The sequence below is a fragment of the Myotis yumanensis genome, unplaced genomic scaffold (genome assembly GCF_028538775.1).
Source record: "Myotis yumanensis isolate MYYU_CA2020_CCGP unplaced genomic scaffold, mMyoYum1.0.hap1 SCAF_1, whole genome shotgun sequence".
Classification (NCBI taxonomy): Eukaryota; Metazoa; Chordata; class Mammalia; order Chiroptera; family Vespertilionidae; genus Myotis; species Myotis yumanensis.
This window is the reverse complement of record NW_027223752.1, coordinates 17,412,771-17,430,224: the sequence shown is the minus strand read 5'-3', so window position 1 is coordinate 17,430,224 and position 17,454 is coordinate 17,412,771. Positions and strand designations below refer to the sequence as shown.

At 48.5% G+C, this 17,454-nt stretch overlaps 1 protein-coding gene across 6 annotated transcripts in view; it reads right to left on the bottom strand.

Annotated features, from left to right (window-relative positions):
* TTC7B (tetratricopeptide repeat domain 7B) overlaps positions 1-17,454 on the bottom strand; it is a 191,992-nt gene that overhangs the window by 90,853 nt on the left and 83,685 nt on the right. For all 6 annotated transcript variants that reach the window (XM_070414930.1, XM_070414946.1, XM_070414963.1 and 3 more), the window contains 2 exons: positions 13,991-14,054; positions 10,087-10,224 (listed from right to left, as the gene is read on the bottom strand). In XM_070414930.1, the coding sequence (XP_070271031.1) occupies positions 10,087-10,224; positions 13,991-14,054 (202 nt within the window). The remainder of the gene's footprint in view (positions 1-10,086; positions 10,225-13,990; positions 14,055-17,454) is intronic.

Here is a 17,454-nt window from a genome sequence, read left to right as displayed (position 1 = left end):
CAGCTTTCCTGTGGTTCTGGATGATGTCCGTTCCGTCTTTTAGTTGTATTTTTGAAGTGGTTGTTCGAGGCAGCAAACTCCCGTGTTTACCTATGCCGCCATCTTGGTTTCTTCCGGAATTTGAGATATCTAATCCACAAAGTCCAGGAAAATTTTCTAAAGAACATACTCATGGGGCTCTTGGCTGCAAATAAAAGACCCTCCCAACGCAAGTTCTGAGGAAACACAGGTGGTTCCCACCAAATCTTGCTCAGAGTTTTCTCTCCTTGAATTAAAAATAAAATAGAGCAAACCCCACATTGGTGCCCCTCTCCCATTTCTCTTTTTGCTTTAAAACAGCAATACTGCTCCAGGCAGAGGCGTCTCACAGCTGTATTGCCTTGGCGCACGCTTAGATTAAAGTGCGCCATTGCCTCTGGCCACGGTGGGAGGCGGGGAAGGTGGGCTGCTTCTCAGACTTGATTGCAGAACTGAATGCTGGTCGCCATCCTCCAGCATGCTCTCTGCTCAACTAGATGACGCATCCTGATCAAGTCTGCACGCGAGTAACGGGTCTCCAGGATCCCCCTCTACTACATACTCTGCCTGCTGTTTCTGCTGATATTGCCGTTCTTTGTTTTTCTAGGAAAATGAACCTCTAAATTCAAGAAATGGACATTTCATTCCTCTACCTCCTCCCTGTTCAACCGCCTCTCACCTTTTGTCTTTTTCTGTCTTCAGTCTGTCTTCCTGGCTTGGGCTTCAGGTTTGAACCTTCAGCCACAGCTGTCGCCTCACCCACACAAGGTCTGAGGGAGGGAAGTAAGGAGTCGCGGGTAGAGCAGCCCAGGGGGGTGTCACTACAGCGTAGGTGCCCAGTGAATGCTTGACTGAAGGAATCAATATGGGTCGAGTGTTAGGATATCCTTTATGGATGGTCACGGACAAACAAGAAAGCACTATGAGGAGTGTGACAAAAGGCAAAGAATTTGGAGATGATGCCACATCAGATAAACCATGGCCTGCCAGCCAAGTCCGAGCTGCTGCCTGCTTCCAGAGTCCAAAAGCTCAGAACCGTTTATAGATGAGCACTTGCCATCAATGTGTAGGGAGGGCATACTGACTTGGAATCCAAACTAAATAAAATGCTACCCCCCAAACAATCCCATTCATCTTAATGCACCTGGATTACAAAAAGGTGTAGTCACTCTTATATGTTAATTTAATCAATAAAAATTTTGTGGCAATTTGTTTCCTCTCTTGTTATACCTACAAACATCCTTGATTTTGGTTCTTGGTTCTCAAAACCTAAAACATTTAGTATCTGGTCCTTTTTAGAAAAGTTTGTCAACCTCCAGAATAACTATGGGGCCCTTTATGTCACTGAGGCAGGACTGACTTGCCCTATTGTTTTGAAGACATAGAACAGGTGCACGTTACAAGGAGACAATTTCAGATCAATGCTTTCTAATGACCAAAGAGGAATGGAATGGTATGCATTACATACCAAGACCTGTGCTGGCTGTTTCACACCTATTGTCTCGCTGAGCTTCACAGCAGTCTCTGAGGTGGAAGTCCAGAGTGGCTAAGTATCTTTCCCAAAGTTGCACAGCTAGGAAAGGGCAGCATCAGGATTTGAACCCAGACATGACTGACCCCAAGGCTGAGTTACTTCACTATGCGATGAAAGACACTCCTAAGGGTCATTACAGTGGGGATTTTTACATTAGAAAGCAGATTATCAACACCACCAATAAGAACAGTAACCTTCATTTTGCATACACTATCTCTTTAATCATCATAATAACCATTGGAGGTAGGTCCTAGTATTACCTGTATTTTCCACATACAGGTTTAGAGTTAAAGGAACCCCTTTAAGTTCATACTTGGCATGTAAAGTAGCAGAATTGAGAAGTCAAACTCAGATCTGATATCAAAACATGAGATATTAAGATGGCAATACTATCCAAAGTAATCTGGATAGTTTCAATGCAACTTTGATCAAAATTCCAAGTCTTTTTTGCAGAAATAGAAAAGCCAATCCTCAAATTCATATGGAATTTCAAGGAGCCCAGGACAGGCAAAACAATCTTAAAAAAGAGCAAAGTTGAAGAACTCACATTTCTTGATTTCTCAAAGCTCACAACAAAGCTATAGCTATCAAAACAGTGTGGTACTGGCATAAGGATAAACATATAGGGTGATGAAATAGAACTGAGGTTGCAGGAATAAACCCACACATCTATGGCCAACTGATTTTCAACAAGGGTGCCAAGTCCATGGGGAAGAATAGTCTCAATGAATGTTAGGACAACTTGATTTTCACATGCAAAAAAATGAACTTGGACTCCTACCAATACCATATACAAAAATTAACTAAAAGTAATCAACAACCCAAACATAAGAGCAAAAATTATAAAATCCTCAGAGAAGAACATAGGAATAAGTCTTCATGACCTTGGACATGGCAATAGATTCTTAGATCTGATACGAAAACATAAGCAACAAAAGAAAAAAATTGATATACTAGACTTTATCAGAATTAAAAACTTTTGTGCATCATATGACATCATAAAAAAAGACAAACTGCAAAATGGGAGAAAATACCTGTTAAGGGTTTATTATCCACAATCAATAAAGAACTTCTATCACTCAATGACACAAAGAGAAATAACCCAATTTGAAAATGGGCAGAGGTCTTGAATAGGCATTTCTCCAAACATAATACCTAAATGGCCAATAAGCACACGAAAAAATATTCAGCACTGCCGAAACCAGTTTGGCTCAGTGGATAGAGCGTCGGCCTGCGGACTGAAAGGTCCCAGGTTCGATTCCGGTCAAGGGCATGTACCTGGGTTGCGGGCACATCCCCAGTGGGAGATGTGCAGGAGGCAGCTGATCGATCTTTCTCTCCCATCGATGTTTCCAACTATCTATCTATCTCCCTTCCTCTCTGTAAAAAATCAATAAAATATATTTTAAAAAAAATATTCAGCACCATTAGTCATTAGGGAAAAGCAAACCAAACCCACAATGAGGTACCACTCCACACCTATTAGAACGACTACTACAGCAAAAACAACAGCTACAAAGCAGCAAGTGTTGGTGCGAATACGGAGACACCCCTTGCTGCCGGGAAGGTAAAATGGCCCAGTGCTGTGGAAGAGTTTGGAGGTTCTTCAGAAAGTGAAACCTAGAATTACGATATGACCCAGCGATTCCACCCTTGGGTATACATCCAAAAGAGCTGAAAACTGGCCCTCAGAAATGTTCCCTACAGCATTATTCACAATAGCCAAAAAGTGGAAACAATCCATGGGTCCATCCATCAATAGATAATCAGATAAACGAAATGGGCCTATACATCCAATGGCGTGTATTCAGCCAATCCTATATAATAAAAGTGTAATATGCTAAGTATCTGACCAGGGGACAGACGCTCCGACCGGTAGGTTAGCTTGCTGCTGGGGTCCGGGTCGATCGGGACTGGGCGAGAGGGACAGACATGCCCTGGAGCCCTCCTGCGGTCCCTCTGGGCCGGCTTCCATCGGCCCGATCGGGGCGGCTGGCCAACCTCCTGCAGCTCCTCGCTGGCCAGACGGCCCCCATTGGCCCGATCAGGACTGGGCAAGACAGCCCCTCTCACCCCGATCGTCAGCCAGGCCGAGGGACCGCCCCCCCCCCCCCCCACACACACACACCTGTGCACGAATTTGTGCACCGGGCCTCTAGTATAGGAATAAAGTCTGAGACATTCTATCAGATGTATTATCACAACATGGCAGAACCCTGGAAACATTAGGCTGATGAAATAAGCCAGACACAAAAAAACAAGTATCGTCTGATCAGAGGTTACCAGGTTATGGGGGAGGCGGGAGTGAGGAGTTATTGCTTACTGGGTAAAGAGTTTCTACATGGGGTGATGGAAAATTTAGAAATTATCACCATGGTTACATAACACTGTGAGTGAAATTAATACCATTGAATTAGATACTTTAAAAAGGTTAAAATGGCATATTAAATTTTTTTTAAGTGAAAAACTTTTTTTTCATTAAGGACCATAAGAAGAGAGCAATGATGCCTAATTAAAAAAAAAAAAATGCTTTCCTACGGTGGGGTTGTGGGCACCAGTGCCCATGGCAGGGGCTGAGATTCTTCCGGGTAGACCTGTCATGTAAAAATGACGTAGCTGGTTCCTCTCGGATGGGGTGACCCCCAACGCTGCCTACGGTGGGCCCATCTCTTCCTCCGCTGCCTACTTCCTAGCTAAATGACCTTCCGTTTGTCTCAAAAACTGAGGAAGAGGGAGCGGGATGAGAATGTTCGTGGCCTGAAGCACTGGTTTATTCAGCAGGTTTTATTGAGCACCTACCATGGACCAAACCCTCTGCCCTGACTTCCCAGGAGTCTGTGGTCCACCGGAGTCAGGCCACACTGGTGCCTTCCACGGACCTGGGCACCGAGGTCCAGGCTGAGTGTCCGCGGTTGGAGTGGGGCTGCATTTAAATACCAAATTCTGATGTCAGCTGACACCTGGCAGGCCTGTTAGGCAGACCCAGTATTCAAGCGCTTCTCACAGCGCTCCCCGACTAAATAAGTGTTTGGCTCTGGGATGGAAAATGTCCCTTTGTTACAAGCACTAGCCAGACAGTGCTGCCCACAGAACCATAATGCTGTTGCGATTTATCATAAACAGATGAAAAGAAATTCAACAAGGAAAATAAAAATACCCCTTCTGTCTTTGACGCTGCCGTGTCTTTGCAGAGGGGACACATGCGTCCTTCAAAAAGGACCTCTTAACGTTCTGTCGAAATGGAGCCATGGGTAGTCACATGAAAGAAACAAACCCCTTAGCGGCTTGGGTTCATCCTAGAAAACAAAGGAAGCCGGGCTTGTTGCTTTACTTTTAATAGTGCGGGTTGTCATGCCAACCAGAGCTGCTGCTTAAACCGAAGGGGGAAAGTGTTCCTTCCTACACAAGCCTTTCGGCGGAGCTCACAATGAGTTTAAAAAAAAACAACACGAAAGCTCACAGCACTGGAGACACGGTAAACACTGTGCTTATATTTAAACCTGTCAGAATGAGGATGTAATGAACCTGGGGTGTGCACTGCCTCTGTCCAAGGCTCCTTGCCCAGTAGCTGGCTGAACAGTGCCCTGAAGAAAGAAAGGCATTACATGTGGGCACACACAGACGCAGCCAACCTTGGGGTGGGAAGCAGCCTTCATCCTGGATAAATACAACGGGAGAGAGAGGCAGGGAGGGCGGCGTTCGTGTGAAAGTAGCTCTGCGACTCCTGCCAGCACAGTTCCTAAAAGCCTGGGCCTGCACAGCCCACCCAAAGGTGCCAACGGCAGGAGGACAGAGGTGGGAAGGCTGCTGGGACCCACAGCACAGGCACACCCCCCCCCCCCCCCCCGCCCCTGTCCCCGTCTGGTGCAGAGTGCCCCGGGGCTCAGGTCCGCCCAGGAGAGGGGCCAGGAGGAGAGCACGCGGCCTGACAAGGAAGTGTTGACGGCGGCGGGGGCAAGAGAGGAAGGAAGCATGAGGACGTGGTGAGGAGGTAACACCTCTTCTCTCGCGGTGGCCTGCGGCTGTCCACCTTCTGGTCAGAAGCGGTCCACTGTGTAAAGGGAGTGTCGCTGGGCAGTGTCGCCGAGGCACAGGGGACCTGCTCACAGAACAGCCGAGGGTGATGGCTCTGCTCACACGAGCCAGGGCACAGTCTGCACCGAGACGCGGGGTCTGACAACCAGGCTTTCTGTCCAACGCCCCCGTGAGAACAAGCCCTCAGCTCCCACCCTCAGGCCGAACGCCCTCACACCATGACCCTGATGATGAAGGGTGTTCTTCGGCTCTCAAGACTTCAATTCCCATCAGGCCTTGAGCAGCCAGTTCATGTATCAGTTGCTCCTAACCTCGCGCTGCTACCCCCACCTGCAAATTCTGCTGCAAGTGGCCTGCTCTGTGCCCTGCCATGACCGTGCCCACACTATCCAGTCTTCTCTCATTAGAGGTGACCCCGAGCACTACGGGTTAGGGGTCCTGACCCCCATGCTGTCGGAAATCTACGTAAAACTTTGGCTCCCCCAAAACTTAGTTGTCCCCTGGCACCTGTGGGGACCTGGCTCCTGGACCCCCTGTGGATACCAAAATCCTGGGTACTCAAGTCACTAGTATAAAAATGGCGCAGATCAACGCGCACAGTCGGCCCTGGACATCCGCAGACTCCCAACCTCGGAGGGAAGACAATAAGGTTTTTATTTTTAAAAATTCATGTGTAAGTGGACCCGTGCAGTTCAAACCCGTGTTGTTCAAGGGTCAACTGTAGTCATCTTTTCATGTTTCTATTTGATCTCTCTAGGTTGGAAAATTCTAGAAGCCAAAGACCTTTTTGTATACTTTGTTGCTTGCCGGTGCCTGGCAACCCCTGGGAAGACGGTGGTAGGAGCAGTGCGGAAGCACACACTCAGTGAGCTTGTGTGCTCGGCTCTGAGTACTCTGCATGGATTAGTGAGTCACCTTCACAATTATGAGGCAGGTGTGATATCCTCCCTGTTTCACAGAAGGAGGACCTGAGGCAGGAGAGATTAATAACTTCCAGGATCACACAACTGGCCAATGGCAGGGCAGAACTCAAGGCCAAGCTCTCTAGGCCTGTGCCCGGGATGCCCAAGGTGCTGGCCTGGGGTTAGGGGTACCAAGGCAAGGGAGAGCAATGACTGGGAACATCCACAATAAAACATGCACGGCACGATCCCACGCCTTCACACGTCCATAAATGTACATTCATGAAGGCAAACAAGGAGAGATGGGCAACGGGCAGGTAACCACCCCAGGAGAGTGGGGTTCCCAGTGACCTTTATTTTCTTTCCATGTTTGTACGTACTGCTCGGTTCTTCAAGGAGCCTGCAGGGCTGCTGCATATGGCAGAAACATAAACAATGAAGTCAATTTCATTACGGGAGAAAAAGTAAAACAAAACAAAATTAAAAGAGAGGAAAAAAGAAGGGGAGCGGGGAAGAGCCATCGAATGTTTCTTAACAGAAGGGGGGTGTGCCCATCCCTGGTTTAGAAGGCTCACTGGCACGGTGCAGGAGATGCAGAAGGGCAAACTGAATATACCACCACGCCGAGCGGTGATAATGACACCCACTAACCATCGCAGGCCCAAAGGAGTAACACAGGAAGTTTGAATGCCAGTTGCCCCCACAGCGGCACTCTACACCAAAGCCAAATGCCTGTCGACTGACAAATGGATAAACAAATTGTGATACGATGGAATGTTATCCAACCATAAAAAAGGAATGAAGTACTGACACATGCTACAGCCTTCTGAGTGAAAGAAGCCAGACGAAAGGTCAGATACCGGATGATTCTATTTATATGAAATACCCAAATTAGGTGAATCCATAGTCAGAAAGCAGATGAGCAGCTGACTGAACCTGGGGGTCGGGCAATGGAGGAAAATCACTCAGTGGGACGGGGTTTCCTTTTAGGGCGATGAGAATGTTCCGGAACTTGATAGAGGGGATAGTTGCACAACAGTGGGAATGTACTCGATGCCACTGCGTTGGGCATTTAAAAATGGCTGTGTTTATGTTACATGAATTTACCTCAATTTAAAAAAAATCTGGTTAGTCTTTCAACCTAGAGTGCTGAGAAAAATGGAAGGAAAAATTAGGATTAAAGAAAAAAAGAGAAAACCCCAGCAAATGAGGGAAGCAGGACACCCTAAGGAAGATGTAGCCTGAGACGAAGGGAGAGCAGGTCCGAGCTCAACGAGGGTGACCATGCCTGCTCTGCAGTGACCGAGCTTCCAGAGATGGAACCGTGTCTCCAGGGGCCACCGTGTTCACTCTCCACCTACAATCCCTCCTGTTTCACTCAGAAGATCTGAGACCACGGGGCTTGGGGAAGCTCTAACGGCAAAACTAAGTAGAAATAGCAAGAAAGATTGAAGCCAAGTATTCGAATCCTTCATTACTGGATGCAGACCCTGCGGGGAGGCCTCCCCAGCGCCAGCCACACCAGGCGGCCATGCGGCCTGGCCGCCTCTGCGTAGACTGGGAGCTGCTGGTGGGCAGGGACCGCACCTGCCTCAGGTGTCCCGGCCTGAAGCACAGAACAGGGGACTGCAAACATATGTGTTGAAGACATGAGTGTCCTCTGTTTTATCAACTGACCTACTAGATACAGCTCAGATACGGTACAGAACTCAAAAGGCTCCCAGGGATATACCCTGATACATTTCCCTGCCCCCCACCCCCACCCCCCTCTACTCTAGCTCCTCAGGCAACCTCTGGCAAGTTCACCATTGCTTTAAATGTGTCTCCTGCAGTGAAATTCGGAACCACAAAGGCTCAGACAACCAACAGGACCAGCCAGTGACTTGTGTGCCAGGTCATTGCCACAAGATGGCAGCTAAATGCGACATCAAGAGGAATGTCATCTGGTGAATACAAGGCTGCCGCATTCCGTGCCAGGAGGAAACACAGGCCCGGGAACGCCACCTGGCAGAGGAATGCGGCTAAGGTGACAGCCGCCCCCTCAAGTCATTCATGGCATGATGAGAAGCCCGTGGGCAGGGGCCACCAGCCTGTGACTAAGGCAGCACCCCCTGTGGCTCACACCTGTCCCAGACGCAGGCCATTTCAAGCTGGGGAAAGGCCGCGCAGCCCCGAGATGGCACGAGAGCAGACCCGTGACCACACTCAGCCTGGGACCCAGAGAGACGTCCAGTGGTTCATCTGGAGGGCAAAGGTTCACCTTCGAAGAACCCGCCACGGGCTAGGGGGCCCTGTCCCCGCAGAGGGCTCCGCAGCAGATGCGGGGCGTGGGAGCTAAGCTGGCCAGGAGGAGAGGGTCCCAGGAAGTCAAAGCACCAGGAGCGGTGACAAATCCAGGCCAATCCCAAGCCTGGGCACAGTCCCAGGGGGTGGGGGGGTGCGGGGTGTAACAGGAACATCAGGACAGATCGCCTTACCTAGCTGGATTGTGAAGGGCTTTTTTTGAAGAATGAGTAACCATTGCCCTGTACAGTCACCAAACCGAAGCCTAAAAAAAGGTCCAGGCCACACAGGCTCAACTGCTGTCCGTGGCTCCGGGCAATGTGGCCGCGCTCCGCAGGCTGGAGGGCGAGGCGCGCTTATCTGATTTCAGCCGATCTGTTACTGTATTTCATTCCCTGTCCTCCTGCCCAGAGGCTGTTGCAATGTGTATAAATTTAGAAAAAGAAAGATGAATAACATGGAAAAGTCCATTTTAACCGAATGAGTTGTCTTCTCTTTCTTTCTCTTTACTTCACTAAAGAAAAGATAAAATGATCTTATACTTATTTCACTGCTACCATCGTGGAATCTGGTATTCTGGGCAGCAGCTCGGTTATGCATAACCACAGCGCAAGATAAAAGCCAAGCTTCCATCCCAAATGTTTCTGAGAAACGGAGGGAAGGAGATGACAGCGCCTCGCCCGAGATCCTATGCTACGAGGGTCCCTCTGAACGCAGACGCGGTTGACGGGGAAGCCTGTCCCAGCTCGCCGGGCGAGACCCTGTGCCCACAGCTGCCGTTTCAGCAGCAGTTACACAATGATGCTTTAAATCAAATACAGCCCGTTTTTTAAGGAAATTAATATCACAGATGGGTGATTTGGGTTATGGTGGAAATGACACTAAAAGAGAAACTGCTAGAGAAATGCTTGCCTTCCCTCCCACAGACTCACAGCCAGTGGGTGTTGGGACCACTGGTAGGAAGTGACCACCAGTGACTGCCCCACCTGATCGCTTAGCCCAGTGGTCGGCAAACTGCGGCTCTCGAGCCACACGCGGCTCTTTGGCCCCTTGAGTGTGGCCATGAAGTTTCAATCGCACTGTACGTGCGCGCCCGCACATGGTATTTTGTGGAAGAGCCACACTCAAGGGGCCGCAGTTTGCCAACCACTGGCTTAGCCCCATTTCCATTTCACAGAGGAGCAAACCAAAGCTAAACCCAAAGCCACGTGGCTGCCGGTGACAGGGGTTCAGGACCAGGTGCCTCAGCTGTCCCTGCGTTCAGACCGCCAGCACCCCCCACCCCTGGAAGCCATCCGGACTCGAGGGCTGTACCTCCGACAGCATCTCAAACTGGCCTCTTCTCCCAAGAGCAATGGTCAGCAGGTCATAGACCACCGAGGCGCTCTGCAGACTGATGAGGCGGTCGCTCCTGTGCTCGGGGATCCTGCTCAGCACGGCGTCCCGGTTGGCCTGGAAGCAGCACGGAGGAGAGAAGCAGATGGTGAGCCAGCCGTGCACACAGCCTGCACTGTCGGGAGGCCATCTCGGCCTCTTGCCCTAACAGCAGGGTCTGGAGACAAGGGCGGGGATGGGGAAGGGGTCTGTCACCTCTGGTTGTTTGTTCAAACTCCCCAGAGCGCCTCAGCCCGTGGTGCGGGGTGTTCTCTAAACTGTGGGGCCTGGGGGTGCGATCCTGTAGGACACGTGTCCCAGTTGGCAGGTATGTGGAGGGAGATTTAAGGGCCAGTGAGCGCAAAGCGGGGTGATTTCTCCTGGGCTCAGGTTCGCTGCAGGCACAGCTGTGCTCTGGGGCGGCAGGATCCCCCAGCAGGTCAGGCCCTGCTGCTCCTCACTCACAGATCCCGCTCTGCCGTATGTCACCGGCCCCACCCTTCCCATCACCAAATGGTGGCATCAAGTTCTCTCCGTCCTACAGAGACATGTCACACTTTTCCTCCACCACAAGGCAACACTCAGGTCCCTCGGTGACATCCTTGCTGGCATAGACTACAAAGACTAATCCGATCTTGTTTAGGGAAGCACAAAGCAGATGTATAAGTGACAGCAAGAAGCAAACAGATTTTTATTTTAAAGACATTACCACAGAGGACTCAAGAGAACACCTGCCTATTTCACATCGCCACTGCTTAGCAAGGAAGACAGCAGGCACATTCAAGCTTGTTAATCTCATCTATCTAGACATCAAAGGCTCCTTACAGCAACCTGTTTTCATTACCTTTGAAATATAATTTCTCTACAGATTCCTCCAGACAAACCCATGCGAGGAGACTCTAACCACTGGCTCCTTTTCCTCTCCACCTCCCCCCCCCCCCCGCCCCCCGCACCCCCCCCCCGCCCCCCCCACACACACACACCTCCCAGGGAGTTAGAATCGATAGTTAGATCTTCCGGTCCTTCTCCCTGCTAACTACCAGAAGTCTCCAGATCTACCCGTCCCTGGGAGCACGAAAAGAGACCCCCCAGCTCTTCCTGTGAAAGTGGTCACATGAGACGGGGCCGCTTGTCCGAGTAGGCTGATGTCTGTCTTCCTGCCTGACATTCAGAAAGACTATGCGCACCTTCTCTCTCACTAATGAGGTCAAAGGGCTTCTTTTTGTGAGTCTGGAGCATTTGCTTTTAGCCACCCATCAGCACTCACTCACTTCAAAACTCCTCGCTCCTAAATGTCAAAGACAAATAAGAATATATGTCAGGCCACTTCCTTCAAAGTGAGTCATCACCTATGAAAATAAGCCTGATTCTGAAGATTTTATCCTTAAATTTTTCTTGTTAGGAGTGGCTTTTCAGCCAACAGAAGAAGCTCGGGAGGAAAACAGGGCCTGCTGTAAGTGGTCTCATTGGATTTATTTGCTATAAATGCTCCATGTTGAGAAGAGAACAAAACAAAATACTATTTAAGAGAAATTTTCAAGTTATGCCAAATGCATTCTTTTTTTTTAATTTTTAGAGAAAGTCTATGGTTTTCTTTTGAATAAAAAGGTACAACACAGAACCTTAAACTGATCCACAAATAATAAAGACCCCGGAGTATTGTATCAGTGTCCGTTGTGCAAATATAGTCCCAATGACTCTTTTCTCCTGGGGAAAACTATTTAATTTGAGGCAAGAAAGCAGTACAATTCCCAATGAGTTCTTGTAGGTGGAGAGACTACGGACAAATTATGCTTCTAAGATAAAGTCAGAACCAACAAAAAATACAATTTTCCCAAGTACCAAAAACACAACCACCAGCAATTCTCATTTTGGTTCTGAAATTGAGCACATTCTTTTTCTGTCCAAAAACAGAAAAATCAAGGAGTCAAGGAACATGAAAAAAGGGCTTCCAAAAGCAACTTAATTCAGGTTTCTACCTACATAATCATGGAATGACTTACAGTGGGAACATAATCATTTTGGTTGGGAACCTCATCCTTCATATTTATTGATGTCACTGGATTTCACCAGCCCCTGAAGGGATTTCCGGAAGTTAAATACCACAGAGACACATCTGACTGTCTCAGAGGGCTCTCCATTTTGAGCCTATGAGTTCCTCGCACTTCGTGAAGGAGCAGGAGAGATGGAGCCATCATCCCCAAGACACAGCACTTTAGAGAGGGGGCCGTGTTTTCCAGATTCCAAACGAATACATGACTGACAACGGAACTCAATATTTCCCATCAGAACTGTCCCCACGCTTCCAGAACTTCTATAGTGTAACCAACCAGGTCTGCCCAAGGAAACTGACTGCTGAGTTGCGAAGAGTCCAGCTCCGGGTGCAGGAGTGTCAGCGAGGAGGCCACCACGAGCTGCCCCATCGAAGAACTGATGACAAAGCACAGTGAGACTTGTCACCGAACGCCGGTGCCAGGCCGTCCACATGCGCGCCTTCCCCGACTGCGCCGAGGCAGAGGAGGGAGTGTAAGTGACACCGTGCTAAGTAACCAGCTGACAGTCAGGAAAGATGAGCCAACGGGGCAACCTGTCTCCTTCGGAGGAAGGCAGGCCAATGACGTCAAAGAGCTTCCAAGTAGAGAGAAGTGGTAACTCAAGCAGTCTTGCTCTTGTAAACATCTCTGGGCCATTGCACAGAACAAGAAAACCCAAAGCTCTGAATTAAGGAAGCTGTCCTCCCAGACCAAGTCCGGCCCTCCTGACCCCTCCCTCCGACTCGTGGCACATGCACGTTCTCCTGCTCATCTCTAAGCCTTTCTCACCTGAGTGCATTTCAGACCTCCCTTTAAACTGTGAAACACTTCTCTCGCTTCGGCTAGGATTCCTTTTGCTCCTCCCTTGTCCTCCTGCCTGCCAGGTGCGGTGCGGGATGTGGGAGGGGACAGTATGACCTACCGGGAAGACCACTGCACGGGGAATCGAGACGCCTGCTCTGGGCCTCGGGTTCCCCACGTGTAAACTGAGTGAATGGGCATGAGGACCTCTAGGTCCTTTCAAGTCCCAGGCGTTGGCCATTCTGCTCAGGTGCTGGGCACACAGTGGCTTGCCAAGGTACAACTACTATAACACGTATTACTCCTGAAAGATGCAAGCCAGGGCTGTCACGCCTGAAGATATACAGAGTGGAAACCCAATGAATGATGAGCAAGGAAATTCCAGACCTAAGAGGTGATATCCTGGCCAAACACGAAGAAAACACTTCGGAGGAATTTAGGGTCTGGCAAAAGCGCCCTCCCAGCAGCAGAGCCAGGTGACAGGAGTGAACCCTCCCGGCTGGCCGTGCAGTGCCCAGGAGCAGTGGGAGCTTGGGGAAGGGCCTGTGTAGAGGCCCAGGTAATTTCATCTGAAAACCAGAGGTTCAATTCACAAGTGATTTCTCTCCAAACTCTCCCTCCACGGCAAATCGAGAAGGCTCGGAAAGGGACCCTTGGGGGCTTCCTTCCCCCGGCAAGGATCCCTGGTGATCATTTTAGCTATAGTTTACCTATAGTATAGGCTTGTGTTAGTGTTCCAGCAATACTTGGCGGATAAAGGAATAAACTCAGATGCCTACTAATTGCTCGGGGAAGAGAAGCTCCATGCTCCGGGGTGACCAAGGAATGTGCTACCCAGTCCAAGAAGTAAGAAACATCCCTCCTTTTAAGCCTCTACTGTTTCTTCCCACCCAGGTATCCCATCTATTTTTCTCCCAAGGAAAAGGGTCACTATACTGATGCAGTAGCCATATCAAAAAAGGGACTACAGGAATAGGGAAGAAAAAAATGTAAAAACACATTCTACTTACCATAGATTCACTAATCAGCAATAACAACAGGGCCTCTTCAGTATTTTCTTGAGGACAAAAAATGCTGCATAAAGAAAACCAGCTTTGATATATGGCAATCTCAAAATAACACAAAATCCTTGACTATGAGCAGGACGAAATGCTAAAAAGTTTTAAGATTTTTATATAGACCCCATGGAAAGCAGTGTATAATCTGGACACTTGAGTTAATTTCTATGGTAATCTATGGAATTTGTACGTTCTAACTATACATTTTAGTAGCACACAGCAGGGTGAAATAAAGCTGTAAAAACCAATTTGAAAGTCCAAATAACATGTAAGCTTGTGATAGAAGCAGAAATTTAGATGGCTACAAACTGACATTATCTTCATAGCACCAGCTTTCTCCTAAACCCATTATGGAGGTGTGATTGCAGTACTCTTTTTACCTCTTTCTTGCTAACTGGCATATCTTATATTGTCCTTAAGATGAAATAAGAGATTGGAAGGAATTTTAGAGTTTGAATAATTTCTAGAATTCTGTAAGAATGTAGTGAGCTATCTTACGTAACCACGTGTTTTATTATGGGGTGGCATGCCAGATCTAGCTATCTTATTAATCAGTTTTATGGAATTTGGCTGAACTCTAACATCTTGGATTTTATAAAAAGCTTAAGTACGATGTTGATCAGGAATAGAGAACAATAAAAACCAAACAGAACCCAAATATGCATTCTCTATATCCTATATTTTATGCTTTGAGCATTTAAAAACACACACAGCATCCCTCCCCCTGTCCCCCGCCCCCCCAATCTGAAGCTCTAGAATCCTTAGAGTAGAATTGAGTGTTACCACAACTGGGCCAAACTCAACTCTTTTTCATGGATTGGAAGAGGAGTGCAATAAAGATGAACCTGGTTAGTAAAAACCTCCTGGATGTTCTGGAGAGGACTAAATAAAAACTAACTTTATCCTCTCAGGGGGTAACACTACAATCATTTAACTTAAGAGATGAAATGATTCACACACACACACACACACACACACACACACACAATGGCAAAAAAATGTTTTCCAAATTATTATAAATACTTGCTCTCTTTGAAGAGTTGGCAACTTTTATATTGTATCAAAGGACCATAAAAAGCAAGACAGAAAAGGTACCGTGTCTCGTACTCTTCACAAGTCTGACTTCCCTACAGGTAAGAAAAGCACCTGTGGAATGGGTCCTATGGCTCTTGCAGGGCTAAACTTTTAGGAAAAGGCTAATGTTTAGGAAACAAAGAGCACGATTCTGGAATCGGCAGTGCCTTCCTTAAAGAGGTAGCTTGAGGTGACCTGGGCTTTGAGAAGATGGAATACTTCTTCCTCCTTAAATTCAGATACAGAGCCTACGGGTTTTGAATTAAGAGTGGGGTGTGTGTGTGTGTGTGTGTCCACCCAGCAATCGTTTCCTGATATCCTGGCTTGTGCTTACATGCGATCATTAAGCATTTTTCATGGCTAGCCAGCCCTGCATTGTCCAGACTAACTGAGATAGAGAGCCCATGCTAATTGTGATTTAACACCAGCCAATTCGGCCATGGATAATCCCCAAATTCCACTTGAGCCATCCAGACTGCTTAAATGCGCGGTTGTTATTTTTACCAGAGCTGCTAACAAGTAGCACATTGATTTTAATTCCACTTCCTCTCCCCTTCCTTTGGAGCCAGGCAAGATGGAGACCTAGGAGCTGCACAGCACTCGGGGCTGGTGGGAGAAGTGGGGCAGGGAGGGAGGAAGGGTAGTTTTAAGAGGCCTGCCTGAAAAAACGGCACTGGAATGCCCTCTGAATAACTATAAATTCTCTAGACCCATTCCTGGCCATTCCTTCCCTCTTCCCTATTCAGGAAAGCATGGCGCTCAGAGTTCAAAGTCAAAATTGTTGGGGACTTCCCTTTTGTGACATTCTCTTCTTGGGGCCCAAGAGTTCAGGGGTGATGCGGGGGTGCTCAGACCTCAGAGGAAGTTGACTGAAGGGCAGGGTGGGGGATGAAAGGGGACAGGGAGAAAATGGGATCAGCGGGCAGTGAGGACCAGCTCCGGGAGCTGGGCTGGGGGCTGGCAGAGGAGGAGGCAGCGCAGGGTGCTGGGGTCCGAGTGGGCAGGCTGCGGTCTAGTCTTGGCCACATGACTACCTCACAGGCTGACCTTCAGGCAAGTTGCTCTTTCAATACTTCAGATGCATTTACCACCTCCTTACCTGATTTTACAGAAGACACAGGGGACAAGGGCGAGAACCCTTGTTTAGAAACAGTAGTCATGATTACTCTCAGAGAATCACAGCCCTTTCTGAAAAACGGCACTGTATGTGGTAGAAGCAATAGCACAGAAGAAGGTAACCCAACTTGATCCAGACGCATGTCCTCTTTCTGTCATCTAGCTATTCTACAACTGATGACAGGGCGGATGTCCTAAGGTCAAGGGCACCTTCCAGGTATCAAAGCAACGCTGTTTAGGTGTGAGAAGGGCCTGGAGCACCCCTCACCCAGGAGAAAGTTGGTTTGTAAATAATGACATCAGCTCCCAGGTCCAGCAATGGTGTCTGTACCATTTTACTACGCCTGGCTAGAGGAATTCTGGGGAATTCCTGGAGAAAACTGCCTCTGATCCACAGCCAGCCAGATACGAGCTGAAAAATCAAAGCCAAGGATGGCTGCAGCCCCACCCCCAGCCCCAGCCCCAGCCCCAGCCCCAGCCCCAGCCCTACCCCCACCCCCAACCCCAGCCCCAGCCCCACCCCCACCCCCAGCCCCACCCCCAGCCCCAGCCCCAGCCCCAGCCCCAGCCCAAGTCGCACTGTCTGTCAAATACGCCAAGGCCCATGATACCGTCAGTCCTGGGTTTGCCTGGAAGGATGAGGTTCCGAGAGAGAGGAAGAGATTTAAATTAAGCGTGGAGAGTGCCTCTTGATTATGAGGGGTTGGCTGATCCCATCTGGAGGTTACCTAGGCTTCTACATAATTCTTCCCTTTTCTGTCAATCCACTTGGTAAAATTCCTTCATAACAAAGAAAAAAGGGCCCTTCACTCAGATCAGCCCCAGCCCACTGAGCTGTGCTGTGGGTGGACTGGGCGAGTCCTGCAAAGCACATGGCCTTGCACAAGGGCTGCTGTGCTCCTGGTGAGAGGACGGGCCAGGAGACAGCGCAATCTCTTCCCAAGCAAAACCATGACAAATAAGTGATTTTTTCTTTGACATTAGCATCTTCCATGCACCAAAAGAAGCTATCCAAAGAGCAAAAAGAGAGCCCAGGAAATGCAAGAAAATAGTTACAAATACCTCCAATAGCACTTGTTATCCAAAAACAAGAATTTGTAAAAATCATGAACAAAACAACAAACAACTGAATTTTTTAGATGATCTGAAATAATCTCTCCTCCAGAAAAGACACGCTACAGACATAGCAAAAAGGTGGCAGGTTCGATGACCAGCTGCATGTATCC